We start from the raw sequence: 18,583 nt of genomic DNA on the forward strand, positions 1-18,583 counted from the left end.
GTAAGATATAAACTAGTACAATATAATTTTGTAACTCAATTGTATTTAATTCCTCAGAAATTAAAGAAATTTGAATTAATTTCTTCAGATTTATGTTTTAGATGTGGACAAGAGACAGGTACTTTTTAAAAAATTTGACTTGTCCTAAGGTTAAGAATTTTTGGTTACAAGTTGAATTGTTTTTGGAGCGAGTATTAAAAGTAAGTTTACCGTTTGATCCAATGTTGTTTTTATTAGGGGACATTAAGTCGATTGCCTTAGGGTTGAGATTGACTATGTTTCTAAAAAAAATGTTTGGCCATCATTTGGAAATCTGATTTAGTTTTAGAAATGCAAGGATGTCGTACTGAACTGAAATGTTGTAGTCCTCTAAAAACTGAATGTATAATTTGAGGGATAAATATCATTTTTTTGTAGAAGTATGGAGCCCATAATTTTAAAAACTCTTGGTATGAAGATTTAATCTCTCAGTCGCTCCGGTGGATGTCTCTGTAGCTTAAAAAGTTGATAATTGTTGTCCTTCGTGACAATCTCCTTTCTTCGTAGGTGGGTAGGGGAGGAGGGAACGTGTTAGTTGGGTGGATGAGGGAGGTTTATTCAATTATATAATGATTGCATTAATATGTTATAATGTCATATTTTTTAAAATTGTGGATTGAGCTTAAAGAATGAAATATGGGGTGACTGTGTTAGTGACTTGGAAGTCTTTCAGAAATCAAAGAGCCGAGATACTGTAGACAGAGAAATGGAAAAAAAAAACTTCTTAGCAATTGAGGAAGCAGCAAGGAATCAGTCAAGGGCCATTCATCAGAACTGGAAAGGTGAGGTACAGTAAAACATCTTATCTGGAATTCAAGCAACTGTCAAAAACAACTGAGGAATTTTTTTTTTTAAGTAAATGAAGATGTAAATAGACATTTAATATTACAAATTTAAACTTATCTGAAGTAACACAAACCTTTGACGAAGATGAGAGTGGAATACCTTGGCCGTGCTTTGCTCTTAGCAACTGTTTGAATAAAATGGCATTGCCTAAGATGAAGAGCTGATTGATGTCGCTCACCATTGGGGTGACTCTTGAATCCTTATCCCTGCTTAGTAAGCCTTTATCTGTAAACTTGGGGGAGGGGGGGGTTAATTTATCTATAATGTTACTGTTTGTCTTTCAAACGGCTCTGAGAAGGGAGAGCAACCTGCAGATGTTTTCAAAGAATATGAATGAAAATAAAGCAAAATTCTTGAAGGTTTATGAATTTGTACAGCATAATATATTTTTAAAACTATTTTCAATGCTGTGTATTTGTAAGGCATTGTAAGGGTGAGTCTCAAGCAACTGGAAAACTCACTAATCCTTCATCCACCAATTGCTGTAGGTGCTGGATACCAGGGGTTTTACTGTAATAAGCAAGTGCAGACCACAATATCATTAATAATAGATGCTTTCATGCCAAGCCTACACCTGGAGGGAAAAATATAAACCCCTGTTATGGAGCAACCCTAAAAGGCTGCTCTTCCATTGCTTTCAGGTTGAGTGGCACCTCGTAGCGCCCTCCAGAGCTGATGGAGGTGAGGTGACAGATGCCATTGCGCCATCCGTCATAAATACGTGACAGAGCAATGGCTGTCTTCCCTACCCATAATCCCTCATGCAGCTGGAACTGCTCGGTGGGTAGGGAAGACAGCCATTGCTCTGCTGCATTTTGAGCCACTGATGAGCGGCCCCCATCCTGATGGCCCCTACTGGCCGTCCCTCCCTTGACAGCTCACGCTGAAGTGAGGGGAGATTGGATGCGGGCTGACAGCATTCATCGCAACATTATCAGCATGCCCCCTAGCCAGCCGCTTGCAGCTGCTCTACTTTCATTTGAGGCGGCGGAGCGCAGCGCTCCGCTGATGACCCTTCTCCGAGAGGGATTGCAGTTGGCGCCTTGGAGCTGGCCATGGCGCATTCCTAGAGGTAAGTCTCCTGACGCAGGGCGGAAAATCGCTGCGTTTACACTCTGGCTTTTTCACTGCATGAAAGAGCCTAGTGACAAACTGGCAGCAAGGGAATTGGGATTTGGTAGAAGAGAAGATGCAAACAGTATTGGGATGTTGGGAAAGGTTCAACAATTCTAATCTTCTGTTTCTTTGCTTTCACAGACTGAATAAGACTACAGCAATTAATAAGTTAAAATATAATTCCATACAGGACCAGCCATAGCAATTTTATTTGAAGCTATTCACTTCACTACAACACAAATTGCATTGGTCACATAAATATATATATATTTTAAAGATTTTTCACAGTGAAACTATCATCTTCTGTCAGGTGATCCACACAATAAATATATTTGGAAACTGTGTATTGAGAAGCAGTATTTTATACTAGAAGATTTACTTTTTAAAAAAATTCACAATTGAATTCCACTTTGTATATGTTTGGAAAGAGCCTGAGCGAATGTGCAGGGAGGGAAGGGTTCAGGGCGCCTCCTTTTATTTCCATAAAAAGTAACAGTGCAACATACAGAGCAAATTAGAAGCTGTTTTTTTTTTAAACCTTCTGTTAGCCAACAACCTGTGGCACCGTGACCTGTTTCACACAGCCCACTTTTAAATTGCAATGTTGTCACGATTTTCATGTGCCCCACGTCTTTCAACGTGCTCCATTTGGCTAGCATGGGTCACGTCGTAGTTGATCTTGTACTTGGCTAAAATCTTCATCAGTGGGCGGAGGCTCAGCCACCATTGCTCCTTTGGAATCCGATGCCTGCAAATACATTTGGGAAATTATATTAAAAATCCTAACATTCTCTCTATGAAGGCTAAGCGTTGTGCTCCATTCCCTCATGTCCCAACCATCTCACCCTCAGAATTAAACAAAACATTAACAGTCCCCTTGACTTGTGCACTATCCTGGCAAGGCCCTCTGCACCAGGCAGATTCTGTGGCAACTGTCTTCCTTGTTCAACCTTTTTGAGAAAATCATAATATCAAATACATAGATACATAGGATATAAAGATTGGGGAAAGTAAATTAAAATTACAGATAGTAAACCAGACACATGATCCATGTTGTCAATAAAAAAGGAATAAAAAAACGATAGTGTAATTTCTAACCCCAACCTATTATCCGAGCGTCAACTGCTAATTTTGATACTAATGGTTCAAAAAATGAAAAAAAAAAATTTAAATAAAAATCAAAATTAATTGATCTATAAATGTTGAAAATAATTAAAAACAAAGAGAATTTTATTTACTCCTTTCAGCACCTACATTTTCTCTAGAGGGATGCCATCAAATCCAAGAACTATTGTGTATGCGTGGGAGGGACAACGTCTTTCCACCGTGGCAAAATGAGCCTCCAGTGACTGCATGGTATTGAGATGGAGTCAAAATCAAGTTCATTGGTCCACTCCTTTTAAAAATAGCAATAAAAGGGCTCGGAGAGAGATTTATATCAAGAATTAAAGATAGCGTACTAAATACCTCTTTCCAGTAGTCACAAAGGGAGGGACATAACCAGAACATATGATATAAAGTACCTTCCTAAGTTGTATGCTTATCACATTTAGAGGAAATATTGGAGTAAAATTTAGCTAACTTTGGAATAGTGGGCCCTATGGACTACTTTAAATTATAATAAGGAATGTCTAGAGAGAGAGGATGAATGTATAATTTTCAAAATAGCTCAAAATTCTGGGAGGATAAGGGAAATGCCTACCTAATAACACCACCACCTGTACCATCCTGACTTGAAAGTATATCCTTTCTTTGTCACCGGGTCCAATTCCTGGCACTCCCTACCAGACAACATCAGAAGGGCCGCAGCAGTTTAAATTGGCCCTCATACCTTCTCAACAGCAAATACAAATGGACAATAAAAGCTGGGCTTGCCAGGAACACCCACTTTCTGTTACGGGGATCAATAAAAGCTTGGAATCAGGCCATTTATCAAAAAGATCCTTCAGAATCAGAATTTATTGCCAAGAAAGAGTCATGAAATTTGTTGTTTTGTGACAGCATCACAGTACAGATAATTCATATAAACTATCTTACAAAAATAAATAAAAATACTGCACGAAAAACGAAATAAGGCAGAGAGTTTGACTCATTAATCATTTGGGAATCTAATGGCAAAGGGGAAGAAGCTGTCCTTGTTCCACTGAGTGCTCATCTTCAGACTCCTGTACTTTTTCCCCGAATGGTAGCAGAGTGAAGAGGGCATGGCCTGGGTGGTGGGGTCCTTGACAATAGAGGTTGCACTCTTAAGACACCACCTCTTGCAGACATCCTCGTTGCAGGCTGAGATAAAAGCCCTCTGGAGATTTTTCTTGTCCTGAATGTTAGCACCTCTGTTCCAGATTGTGATGGAACCAGCCAGAATGCTCTCCACAGTACACCTGTAAAGGTTTTATGAGTGTCCTCGGTGACGTACCAAATCTCCTCAAATGCCTCATATATAGCCGCTGGTGAGCCTTTGTGATTGCATCAACCTGGAAGCTCCAGGACACCTCGGAATTTGAACTTCTTGAACCTTTCCACTACTGAGCTCTCAATGAGGACTGGTTCCTGACTTTCTCCTGAAATCTACAATCATCTCATTGGCTTTGCTAAAGTTGAGTACAAGGTTGCTAGTGTGACACCACTCAATGAGCTCATATATCTGCCTCCTGCATGCTTCCTCATTCATTGAACACCTTCAACATATTCTAACCCATTTTTAAAGCAGACTCTGATTCCATGAGGATTCTAGCTCTTCGTAACCAGTTCAAGTTTTGAATCAAACCTTTATTCTTTTAGATATATTTTATTTTTTAAACCTTTTGTCATGTTGTTGCTTGACCAGGAAACCCACCTGCAGTCACCTGGCCAATTAACTAAACGCCCAGGATTTGCAGCACAGAATACAGCCTCATGGCTTATTGTAAGCAATGTTAGCTCTTTAACCATACTAGTTAAACACAGAATACAGCCTCATGGCTTATTTTAAGCAATGTTAGCTTTTTTTTACCATACTCGTCAAACTCAGGATAGCTGTTCAAAAGATTTATCCAATATGTATCTCACCACTCATCTTTGGGAAAAGCCCAGCCAATTTCTCCATTGACCTTTAGAGGGTTCTATCATATCACTTTGCACCATGGTCCAGACCTTAATTCATTGTCCTATTCTCTTGTTTTTAATTAGAACCTTAACCACTGAGAAAAAACAGAGTTTTACAGTCATAGCATAGGCTCCACCATTCCTGTCTGGGAAATATATTGAATTAGATGACCCATAACAGTCCTTTCCTATAATTTAAGTAGTGCCTGATATTCACATCACAGTTCTTACACAGTAATTTATAACTCAAAAGGTCTAGGGCAACATTCCCAAATGAAAACAATTCTTTTTTTATATATAAAAGTACACTGTTTGACCTGTCAAGTTTCTCCAGCATCATGCTTTTACCACTTCCATGTGCCTTGTAATAAAGCAAAACATCCCAAGGTGCCCTGTAGAATTTGAGAGGAAGGGCGAGGCTGGCAAAGAGTTTCAGGATTGGGAGAGTTGGCAGAAAAATGGAAGGGGTGAAGCAAATGAAGGATTTGTAATAACGTTGAGAATTTAAAAAATGAAATGTGGGACAGCAGTCAGGAGCTCCTAGTTTAATTTGAACACAGACCGTAGTGTGGATGTGCTTACGTTTAGGTGCGGTGGAAGATAGGAATCTGATAGAGTATGATGGAATAGGCAAGAGTGATAATGGCACCGGGTGTCCCAAGCCAAGGATGGGATGAATTACATTATGGAGATGTGGAAAATCTGCAGAGATCAGCAAAGTTGAAGTCTTCAGGCTCATACTCACTGGAAATCAGTCATTTCTTTCAGTTCTGATACAGGCTGGAACACCAGAGAACGTCTACGCATGCCCAGTAAGCATGCAGATTCTTGGCAGTTTGCAAATATTCTACCTGAAGGTTTAATAGAATTACAAAAATCAGTAAGTAATAAGTTCAATGTCGATTTTATTTTAAGTTCATAGTTTGTATTTCCAAAAGGAAGAAAATCTGGGAAGGTTTCAGCTAAAAGCAGCCAAGGATCAAGAACAGAATCTGCTCATTTCAAAAGCTCCCCCTTCAAAATGAGAGATCTTGGGATCAGATTTAATCAAAGACACGTCGAGGAACTTTAGTAGATTCTGATGTCCCTTGGATTGTCTAAATATTTGAAGAATAATATCTAGGAATAGACACTTGCAGTTATATGACTTCAGAGCGCTGCAGTAATTATAATAGTAATAAAGAAAATAATGGTGTGACAAAGACCAAATGATCTCAGTGATGTTAATTCAGAGGTAAATGTCAGACAGAGTGACAAAGAGAAGTCTTTTGATCTTCTAAATTAGTGGTCCTCAACCCTTTTATCCCCCCCCCCCCCCCACTCACATGTCACTTTTAACCACTTTTAACCTTTGGCATGGGATGCCATTGGTGCTCTGTGATTAGTTGGGATTACTTAAGGTGGTTTGTGAGTGGAAAGAAAAAGGTTAAGGACCACTGTTCTAAATGGTACTTTGGTTCTTTGATGTTTCCTTAAAAGAGCAGACAGGTTTAATGTCTCAATTGAGAAACCAGTAGTTTTAATGCTTACCTTTTTTTGGATTGGGAGTTGAAAATCTTTGACTCAGGTAAAACACAGCTTATAAAAATATCAACTGGTGCAGGGGCAGGTATACTGTTTACATTTATTTTTGCTTTGTCCCATCTTCCCACATCATCCTACGATCATTAACTGCTCAGCTGTGATTGTCCAAAGATTCTAAACACCAGCCTTTTAAGAAATATACAATTTAATTGAAATGATCTTATTCTTTTAAATTCCAGGGAATGTAACCTTTCAACCAACTTCTCCTCCATTTGTGGGGCAAAATTTAAATTATGCACTTTTAGGTAACAAAATTACCGAAAATAAATATTATAAAGGAAATAAATAACCCTAATAAATGCTAAATTAAGAATGATGCAAATCTGAATTGCTACATTGACATGCCTTGGTCTTGTCCATCCTTAAAAATCTATTGGAAAGAATTTTTGAATATCTTTTCAACTATATTTCAGGTGGAGCTATGACCCAATCCAACAACTGCTCTTTTTGGGGTTATTGAACCAGACATAGGGAGTTTGGGTTGTGGCCTTCTCTACATTGTTGGCTAGAAGATCTATCTTATTCCAACACCTCCAACAGTGTTTCAATGGTTATTTCATACTATGACTTGTCTATGTTCTGAAAAAAATGGATATCTATTTGATTCATCAATGAAATTTGAAGATAAATGGCAAACTTTTTATATCTTGTTTTCATTTGATATGGTTTTTTTTATGTGATTAGACGTTCTCACTCTTCCAGATGAGATAGTCTTACCTTTGTTTTCTGATTGACGGTATGAATAAAAAGCTACAAAATATATGTAACCTTCAGAATAAGCTGCTTAGATGTGTTTTTATTTTAGTTAATTTTTTTTAAAAATAGAGTACATTAGGTATATAATATGTTTGATGCCTTTTCTGTCTTCATCCAGGGCAGAGCAGAGGGGACTAAGTTTATTCTGTTTGAAATACTGCGTGTGTGTCTATATATATTATATATAAATAAATAAATAAATAAATAGATAAATTCATAAATCTATGTATTTATATATATATATATTATATCAAGATAATATATATATCAAGATAAAACTTCAAACAGTATAAATACACACACATGTTGTATTGTCAGTTTTGATCCATTTTTTCATTGTACTCTATTTATTATAAAAACCAATAAAAAAAGATAGAAAAAGAGAAGCAGAGGAGAGGAGATGACCCTATGGGATGGTGACCACAGCAGCAGACCAGCAATGGGCTCAAAACTGAAGGACCCATACAGCCTGTGAGACCCGCATGGGCTACAGATTGCTGGAGACTGTGCACTTAATGAATCAATTTGGAATGATTAAAACAGTGGTTTTCAAACTTTTTCTTTCACCCACATACCACCTTAAGCAATCCCTTATTAATCACAGAGCACCTATGGCATAGGGAATACTTAAAATGGTATGTGAGTGGGAGGAAAAAGGTTGAGAACCACTGTATTCGAACTATGGGCAAGATGTTTCAGATATCTCATTGCTAACTCACGAGAATAACTTTAATATTGAGCCATTAACTTCAAATTGCTGGTCTGACTGATTAGAGAGGCTTTGTTCAAGTATACAGTCAATTCAAGGAATCAAGTTATATAACAATAAAATGTATTACCTTCTTCTATGGATTCCACGATGGCAATGAGAGAAACAAATCAGAACAAAGTAAGGGACAGGTTAAAATGACTATTTTGAGTCAAATAAACTTTCCAGAAACTAATACAAGTTTTACACAGAAACTACTTGATTAAACGCTAAAGGAAGCCAAGGTGAAGCTCATGAACCTGATGGAGCACTGGACATTATAACTGCTTCTCCCACTTTCTGACTACCTATATCCAGAGTTGGTTTTTAGCAAGGTTTCCTTCCCAAGGACAAGGGAGATGCCCCATTTCAAACCTTCCCTCTTGCTGATCTGACATCAATTTTGACACCATTGCCATGTGCTACAATATTTAACAGCCTCATTCACATAACTTTGCAAGATTGTCAACACATGTTCATGACAATAAACCCGAGTCTGATTATGTCTCAAGTTTTATTTTCAAATCTTCTCAAAAATATCTGATCGTTCCCTTTTGTTCTCCAATTGAACTCAGAAATATATTTTGTGGAAGGATCCAATGATTTGCATCCCAAAGCTTTGAAAGAGGTGGATGCTCTGGTTATCTTCCAAAGATCGATAGATTCAGGAATTGTTGCTGTGGACTGAACAGAGGGCCAATCTAACACTAGCATTGAAACGAAGGAGGGACATTGGTGGTGTGTGGCACAGGCCAGTGACCCAGATCTCGGGTGCAGACGGTGTCAAGTTTGCCTGTGCTCCGAGTGATCACACATGGGTTTCCTCCAAGTGCTCTGGTTTCCTCCACAGTTATAAGAGGGGAGTGGACAATCGATAGGTTAAATGGCCTTTCTAAATTACCCGTAGTTTGTAGAAGTGGTTGAATCTGGGGCGAGTTCGCGAGAATGTGGGATGGAAAATGGAATTAGTGTTGGACAAATACAAGGGGTATTTCATGATTGGGACAGACTTCTGGTTGAAGGGTCTGTATCTGAGCTGCATAATAACTAACTATTACTGTGACTGTTTCAGGTCAACACTGAAGAGAATTTTTGATAACTTATTACGACAAACTATTTCAGATAAATTATGTTTCATCTTAATGAATACTATAGAACATTAAAACATAATACAGGCCTTTCAGCCCACGATATTAACTTAATCCTTCTCTCCCTCGCATAATCCCCTGTTTTTCTTACCAACCTCCCTGGCAATGCATTGCAGGCACCTCTCTCACCTTAAATCTATGCCCTCTAGGTCTAGTCTCCCCCCCCCCCAAAAAACCCACTTCGTTTTTTTTCCCGCAGAAGTACAGCCGAGCAGCGTCCATTAATTTTTAGACACACAGCACGATAAGCGCATCCGGCCCACAAGCCCGTACGCCCAAATACACTCAAGTAACCTACAACCCTGATACGTTTTGGATGATAGGAGAAAACCAGAGCACCCACGCAGACACGAGGAGAATGTACTGCCGGCGTCAGATTCAAACCTGGTCGCTGGCGCTGGAACATCATTGCGCTAACCACTACACTCACTGCTGTACACACTGTGCATATTATGGCGGAGCAGGCACTTGAGTTCTTGACAATAAACCCGAGTCTGATTATGTCTCAAGTTTTATTTTCAAATCTTCTCAAAAATACTTGATCATTCTCTTTTGTTCTCACTTCTTCAACTGAACTCAGAAATGTATTTTGCGGAAGGATCTAATGATTTGCATCTCAAAGCTTTGAAAGAGGTGGATGCTCTGGTTATCTTCCAAAGATCGATAGATTCAGGAATTGTTGCTGTGGACTGAACAGAGGGCCAATCTATCACTAGCATTAAAATGAAGGAGGGACAGTGGTGGAAGTAGGAGGAAGTATACTTCTACAGTTTGGTTCCACAAAAACTAAATGAGACAGAAGCAAAACAGAATCTGCTGGACGAGCTCAGGGGGACCAGCATCAGCGGGAGTCCTGATGAAGGGTCCCAGCCTGAAACATCCCCCACTCTTTCTCTCCCGCTGATGATGTTTGACCTTCTGAGTTCCTCCAGCAGATTGTGTTTAGCATTGAATTCCAGTGCCTTTGTTCTCCTGGGTGTGATGAGTGAAGCAGGATATTTTTTAAAAAAAACAGGAACCAACATGAAAGGCCACAGGATACAATTTGAGACAACAAAGAAGGTAAAAGGAGTGAAAAAGATGCGAGGACCAGCTGTTGATAAGTATCGTCTTAAGTTCCTGTACAGTAAGAACCCCCTGCTATCCTGCATCTTTGGGGATTAGTCGATGTGGGTTGTGAATTTTCCATTTGCTGAGGTTGTGCGTGTGTTGCGTGACCTAATGACGAGGTGTAACAATTTTAAACTTCTCTGTTTTTTTTTACCTATTGATGTTCCACGATTTTTGTTTTGCCGGTTGCTTGAATTCTGAATCACGGGTTTTTCTGCACTTTGAAACCCTGTCACGGAGGTCAGATTGAAGAAAGCCCAAACAGATGCTCAAGAGCGGCTCAGGGGTACAATTGATGATCATTATATCAACTTAATGATCATTATGGCAATGTAAGCACATATTTTATGGATGGATGCTCTCATGGAACCGGAGGAACCCCTTGGCTTGCTGCTTTCCTGAAAGGATTTAAATTTTATGCTCCCTCAGGGCGAAATGAGTAAATGATCACTCATCCCTTTCACTGGCTTCCCTTCGAAAGAAACTCTCATAATTTACAGCAACATTTCCTTACCATCCTTCTCAACACCCTTCATAAGAAAGATATACGTATCACTTGCCTTCCTAACTGCCTTGCCTGCATGATGCCTTTCTGTGTCTCCTGGTTTAACGTACAACAGTTTGTGCAGCAAAATTTAATGTTGTTCATAATTTACTCCATGTGTTGTTTTTTTTCTGCTTTTCCCCAGTAATATCCAGTGATAAGTTCCACCTGCCAGCTTTTGATCTCATCACTTAACCTCGCATATTATATCTCTGTCTCCCTGGATCATTTTCTCTTTTGCTCAGGTGACATCATGCTTAAACAGAGCGAGGGAATCAGTGACAGGCACAGTCTGCGGACAGGAGTCACACATAAGGTGAATTAGAGGAGGAATCAGTGGGCCTTTGGGAGAAGGAAGCGATGCAAGGTTCAGAGAGAGCAGTAATAATGGGGAGAAACAGTATCAACAGAGTCCAAATCGGGAGCAGAGAGAAAAATAAAACAGTTTTCACAGTAATGGTTTTGGAAGCTTAACAATTACTATACAATTTGAAATATCTAAAATGATTCTTAAATATCACAGAACAGCACAGAAACAGGCCTTTTAGCCCATTTAGTCCCATTGACCTGCACCCAGACCATAGCCCTCAATCCTATCTATGCATCTTCCTAATTTTTAAAAATAAAATATTAAATGGAGCCGGCATTTACCACTTCACCTGGTAACTCATTCCACTCTCTCACCAATCTCTGCATGAAGAAGTTCCCTTTAAAAATTTCACCTTTCACCCTGAGCCATGTTCTCCAGTAGCTGTATTACCTAACCTCAGAGGAAAAAGCTAGCTTGCTATAATACCCCTCATAAACTTTGCACATTACAGATCTATTTTAGCTAAAAATTTAAACTGTAAATCAACAGATTTGCCATGCATTATAGCAATGGATAAAATCTAGCACTTATTAACAAATTACTTTTGGAGATTACATTGACTGCATTACCTTGTCTGTAATATTCTTTGAGCTTGCCTGAGATCCATTGCATGGCTTTCGCAGAAATCTTAGTTCCGAAGTTTCTATCAAAAGGAGATGGTGATCCACCCTGGCAATTTTAACAGCAAAGCACAAATAAACAGTAAATTCCAGATACAAAGACTCAGTCAAATTTCTTTGATTGCAAGTTTATTAAAGGACAAAAAAAAACGCTCGCATAAATGATTAAATTACTCGATTTTTCACGGAATCAATTTTCTACCTCCACTTTAAGCAAAGTGGTAAAACTTTGATTGCAACCACCCTGTAGATTGATTTTCCAGGTGGGTTCTTTGAAAAGTGGTTTGGAAGGTCTCCACCCAGACTACTTGCCACATCCTGTTTTTACTGACCGAACAGCTCCAAGGCCTTTGGCTCTGTGATCTGTGACTGGATAGATTCTAAGATTACATTGAAGTAGTTATGAAGAATCTGGTGTTTCACAGAATACATTAAAGTACTACACAGGAGTAGGCTCTTCCGCCTACAATGGCTGTGCTGAACATGATACAGATTTAAATTAAACCCCTGAAGTTTACACATAATGCATATTCCTCTATTCCCTGCATGTCCATGTGTATATTATGAAAGCCTCTAAACATTATCATCATCTATTCTCTTGAAAAATGGCGATGTTTCTGTAGCAGGGCTCCTCTGTAGGATCTTACTGCCTGCTCATTACACCAAACAGGATTTAAGTCGCATGTAGAAGGGTGCGACTGTGTTTTTTTTTTAACATTGGCAAATCCACAGAGATCCTTTCCCAAGATGAGGGCATCCATGTATGACAGCGGTCTTCCGGGTGTGTGAGCTCTGGGGGACCTGCAGGCCAGCCGGTGCAGAAGGAGAGCACCTCCCTATTTAGAAGCCTAGGAGGACCCTAAATGGATGGTGACCATGGCAGTGGACCAGAAAGTGGCGCAGAGGATGAAGGTCTCACACCAGATGGTGGGCTGCTGGAGACCAGGTATCGGAATGCTGATTGGTGGGAAGGGCTCGCAAAGTGCTCTGGGTGTTAGCAGTTTCCTGAGCAGCAGATCTTTGTTGCAACCAAGAACTTGGGTTCATTTCTAGAATGTTCACGAGGCTATGCAACTGCAGAGGTCACGGGAGCGCAGGAGGTGAATCCATGGACATTCGGTGTCTCTGAAGGGACTCTCTTTTGCTCCGCTTTCACTTATTGCTGGGATTACTGGGCTAGTGGTCCTTCTTTGCGCGAGCTTCAATCATGTAAACGTTTCACCAGTTGTTGGACTTTACCAGCCATGAAACAGCGTCCCACTCCTACTGTGTTTCCTGTTACTAACTTGGATAGGAGTAAAAAAAGTGATTCACACAAAGAATTATAAAACAGGGGAAAGATATACTCTGAAAACAACAAGAAATGTTGTTCATAGCCCACTGTGCTCACGACAGAATTAAAAATCTAATGGGCTTTATGATAAATGTCTTAAAGAGTTTATTGGATCTGTCATGTAAATGAATACATCATCTGCAAATAAATTAATTTTATGTTCTTCTTTTCCAACTTTAATAGCTACAATGATACAGACCCATGCATGAGAGGCTCTAAAAGGCCAATTCTAGGAATCTTATTCACAAATTTAAGAGAAGGTTGGATGTGTACTTGGATGAGAGGGGGTTGGAGGGTTATTGGCGGAGAGCGGGAGGTTTGAGCTAGTGGAGTTGTTCTAGTGAACCGGTGCGGACTCGAAAGGTCAACCTGGCCTGTTTCTGCTCCGTAAATGGTTATATATGATTTTATGGCAAACACCAGTTGACAAATTCTGTGTATTTAAATTGAAATTTAGACCTATGGCACCTAACAGGCACTATTGACCCACCTGCCCATAATGCTCAATCATACCCAATTGAACTACAACCCTTGTAATGATAGTGATCATGTTTGCAATGCAACTAGCAATGTCTTACGGATTATAGTTCCTGATTGATTATACTTGGCTGCCAGCAGGGGGCTCAGGCAGTGAAGAAATTGCTGTAAGAGAGATCTATAATCGAGGCTTGAAGATCTCATGGCATGCCTCACGGGCTGTTTACAACAACTTTTAAGTAAATAACCTTTTCCTTCATCCATGTGTTGTCTAAGAACCCACACATATGAATACAAGATGAAACAACCCTCAGTACGCTTTGAACAGTGGGAGGAAAGCGGAGCACCTGGAGGAAACCCATGTAGACCTGGGGAGAATGTGCAAACCCCTAACAGATAGCATGGGATTCAAACCTCGGTGCCAGTCGCTAGTGCTGTTGTGCAATCCTCTATACTAACATTTGGTTCCACCTGTATGCCAGCCTGCACCAGGAACCTACCACTTTCTGTAAAAAAAAAATTGCTCCACGCGTCTCCCTTAAACCTTAAATGCAAGTCCTCCATTGTATGTCATTGGGAAAATATGTCTGACCTTACCTGATCTAAGCCACTAATAGTTTTACAAGCTTGGGTTTCACCAAAGAAACCCATCCAATCATTTGATACCTTGAAGAGGGGCTCAGGACCAAAATGTCTGTTATCTATATTTATATGGGAGCTCCGAGATCTGCTGAGTTCCTCCAGCATTTTGTTTATTTTTTAACTACACCCAACCATTACATTCAATGAAGATCTTGTGAAATTTTCACCAGGAATCCTGACTGACATTGAAACAATGAAATGAAACATCTCTTCACACTGACCTGCTGGATGTTATCCTTTGAGCAAGTTCCACCTTGCCTGAAAATCATAGAATTTGTCAGGGACAAGATTAAGCAATCGATTTGATTTTGGAATGTTTCATATTGGCTTGGGATTTTATAATTCCAAACTTAATCATATTAGATTGTGAAATTAAACCTAAATTTTAGTCCAGTGTTTTATTAAAACCCAAGAAAAATTTATTGTCATATGTTTTCATTCCTTTTTTAACAAAATCCCACACTTGTGTAATTGGACCAAAGGCAAAATAGCATATGAATTAACTCAGGAACATTTACCCTCACCCTCCAAATGATGTGTAAACTGAACAGTGATATAAATTTTGGGTTTTGTAGTGCACGAAAAGTAAGGCAGTCTTTTGTTAATTGATTATTCATGAATCTGATGGTAGAGGAGAAGAAGCTGACTTTGTGTCACTGAGAGCTTGTCTTTAGGCTCCTGTACCTCCTTTCTGATGGTAGCAGAATGAAAAGGGTGGAGGGGGTCTTCGAGGATAGATGCTGCTTTTTTAAGACACCTCCTCATGCAGATGTCTCCTTGCTAAGTGGAGTCTGGTGCCTGCGATGTTTGCAGGCCGAGTTAACAACCCTCTGGACCTTTACCTTGTCCTGAGATTTGGTGCCTCCATACCAGGCAGTGATGCAACCAGTCAGAATGCTCTCCACAGTACACCTGTAGAAGTTTACGAGAGTCTTCGGTGACATACCGAAACTCCTCAAACACCTCACAAAGTATAGCCACTGGTGTGCCTTCTTTGTGATTGCATTAACATGGAGGCTCGGAGGAGTCACGTGATGGAGTAGTGGCCGGACGGTGAACTCCAGCCCTCTCCAGAAAAGTCGGGAAAAACAAGAGAAAACACAAAGGCACAGAAATAAAAGTTACAGAAAAGTGAGTATAAAGGTGGAAAGAAGATGGCGACAAAAAAAGAAAAGTCGAAAGCAACGGTAAGAAGAGAGGAAGAGAAGACAAAGGAGGAAAAAGGTGAAGGCCTTACCTGTCCGAAGAGGCCCGCTGCGGAGAGAGAAACCCGCTCCCTCAGGTCGGTAAATAATGGACTACAAAAATGGCTCGCAGAGTCGAGCAAAAGTGCGCAACCGCGCATGCGCGAAACTTCGCGCATGCGCGATGCGAATGAAAAAAAACACACCGACGGGAGGGGGGACCAGCTGGGGAGTCGATCTCCACAGCCGGCAACGACAGCTGCAGAACACCTGCAGCAAGAAGAGACCACAGAAGACAATAGAAACAAGAAAGAAGAGGAGGAAAGGGCAACAAAGAAACAACAGATGGTCAACCCAGAGGAAGAAGAAGAGGAAGAGTATGGTGAAATAGAAGAAGAAAAGATAGGCAAGGTAAAGGATATACTTGCTCTTATTAAAGGATACATGGAGTCATTTAAAGAATGGCAAACACAGGAATTTAAGGATTTAAGAAAAAGAATAAACAACACAGAAGAGAAAATAATTAAAATGGAGATGACCTTAACAGAAATGGGAAAAAAAATGGACAAGATGGAAGAGCGGGCAGTAGCAGCAGAAATGGAGGTAGAAGACTTAAAAAAGAAATTGGAGAAATCTAATAAAAAAACTAAAGAGACACAAGAACTACTAGCTCAAAAAATAGATATAATGGAAAACCATAACAGAAGAAATAACATAAAGATAGTGGGCCTTAAGGAAGATGAAGAAGGCAAGAATATGAGGGAGTTTATAAAAGAGTGGATCCCTAAGACCCTAGGATGTCCAGAACTACAGCATGAAATGGAAATAGAAAGGGCACATAGAGTATTGGCCTCTAAACCACAACCACAACAAAAACCAAGATCTATTGTAGTAAAATTCCTAAGATATACTACAAGAGAAAAGGTACTGGAGAAGACAATGGAAAAAGTAAGAGAGGGCAACAAACCACTGGAGTATAAAGGGCAAAAAATCTTCATTTATCCAGATATAAGTTTTGAACTCCTAAAGAAGAGAAAAGAGTTCAATACAGCAAAGGCGATTTTATGGAAGAAAGGGTATAAATTTATACTAAAGCATCCAGCGGTATTGAAAATATTTATTCCAGGACAACAAAACAGACTATTCTCGGATCCAGAAGAAGCACGAAAATTTGCAGAACAATTACAAAAATAGACTGAGGGAGGAAGACGGGTAATGAGAGCTAAAATGATCACGACTGATATGTATGTGGGTAAAGACAAAAATAGACTGAGGGATGAAGACGGGTAATGAGAGTAAAAATGATCACGATTGATATGTATGCAGGTAAAGAGGTATAAGAGTGAATAGAGACAATGTGCATACGTGAATGTATCTGTACTTAGAGGAAAATATAGATAGTATAGACAAGAATTAATAAGGGAAGGTAATGGAATAGAGAGAATAAGGAGGGAATTAAAAGAGGGACCTTTGTGACATATGAAAAGTGAAATCTTTTCTGGGGGAGGCGGGGTGGGGGGAAATAGCGGTCACTGCAAAATCAGTTGACGCTTGCGAGTGGATTCGCAAATCCAAATGGAGAGGGGAGATGTGGTTGTCCGACAAGGGATAAAGGACAACTCAGGAGGTGAAGGGGAGATTGGGGATAAATAAGATAGAAATAGGAGAATAAGGAAAATGTTAGATGTTGTAGGAATGTTGTCTTAGAAAGAGTTGAAAATAAGAAAACAGAAATGGAAAAGGAGGAAAGGTAATGATGGAAAAACGGAAAGAGAAGATAAACAAAATATAAAAGGGCTACGCTGAACTATATGTCTTTAAATATTAATGGAATACATAACCAAATTAAAAGGAAGAAACTACCAAATTTAAATGAATAAATGTATTCCATTAGAAAAAATAACATATTGGTTAAGAAATAATATTGAAATATTCGAACAAGTATAGGAGCCTTACATTAAATACAATAGCGAAAACCTACCGGGGACAAACACTACCTAAGTTGATGGAAGGAGAAGGAAAGAAAAGAATGGACTCAGTAGAATTTCTGGTGTAATTTTGTTGAATGACAACATTGTCTGACTGGCTTAATGCAACCTAGATTGTATACCTAAAATGGATGAGAGGGGGGGGTGGGGGGGTGGTTTGGGAGGAAAGGGGGGGGGGAGAAAAAGTCACTGTATATGTGTGAAAAAGAAATAGTGTATATCATGGCTAATGTGATTTATGGTGTGAAAAATAAAAAAAAAAAACAAAAAAAAAAAAAAAAACACATGGAGGCTCCAAGATAGATCTTCGGAGATGTTGACACTCAAGAATTTGAAGATCTTGACTGGACTGAGCAATGGTTTGACATGCTCCGTACAGGAGGCTCTTGACCAGCGTGTCAATCTGGAGGATATTGAGGTGATGGGATGGCCTGGGAGCTCAGCCAAAAAGCTGGTCAGTGTTGCTGCTTGGAGCCGGCAGCCAAGCAAGGCAGAAGGCCGGACACGAGGTGCAGAGCTGCAGGAGGAGTAGGCCATCAGAGCGGTGGATCTGAGCAATGGCATCTTTCAGGCATTCCACCAGCTCATCGGGCTGCCCCTCAGGCACACCCTGGCAACGCAGTGCCGTCCATTGTCCCCATTCCCCAATCTAACTCCCAATGTGGCAGTAGGGGTGCAGTTTACAGAGCACTGCACAGGATCGCGGTGACGTCTCAATGTGGGAGCAATGGCCCTCTTCAGAGCGGTTCCAGCTGCATGGGGGAATTATGGGTAAGGAAGACTGCCATTGCCCCCGCATTGAGTCAGCCACTGCCTGCTTCTCTCACACACCGGGTAATGGGGGCTGAGTCACCATTCTTCCGAAGGTAAGACAAGGCGCTCCCAAAGGAGAGGACAGGGACGATGGGGATTGTGGAGGGGGATGTCTCCCTCTGAAAATGGAGAATTTATTACGGGAAATTAACATGTAATATCATCTACTGAAAAAAGTGCT

General features: G+C 40.0%; 1 protein-coding gene across 5 annotated transcripts in view; it reads right to left on the minus strand.

Annotated features, from left to right (window-relative positions):
- Nucleotides 1-2,410: 2,410 nt before the first annotated feature.
- Nucleotides 2,411-18,583, minus strand: part of LOC138751843 (ATP-dependent 6-phosphofructokinase, platelet type-like) — a 98,288-nt gene continuing 82,115 nt past the window's right edge. For 3 of the 5 annotated variants that reach the window (XM_069914676.1, XM_069914677.1, XM_069914675.1), the window contains 3 exons: nt 11,915-12,014; nt 5,831-5,936; nt 2,411-2,749 (listed from right to left, as the gene is read on the minus strand). In XM_069914676.1, the coding sequence (XP_069770777.1) occupies nt 2,593-2,749; nt 5,831-5,936; nt 11,915-12,014 (363 nt within the window). In that variant the 3' untranslated portion in view covers nt 2,411-2,592. Of the gene's footprint in view, nt 2,750-5,830; nt 5,937-11,235; nt 11,268-11,914; nt 12,015-14,638; nt 14,676-18,583 lie in introns of those variants that run through there. The other 2 variants (XM_069914678.1, XM_069914680.1) reach the window with 2 other exon arrangements.

This window comes from Narcine bancroftii, chromosome 1 (assembly GCF_036971445.1).
Source record: "Narcine bancroftii isolate sNarBan1 chromosome 1, sNarBan1.hap1, whole genome shotgun sequence".
Taxonomy (NCBI): Eukaryota; Metazoa; Chordata; class Chondrichthyes; order Torpediniformes; family Narcinidae; genus Narcine; species Narcine bancroftii.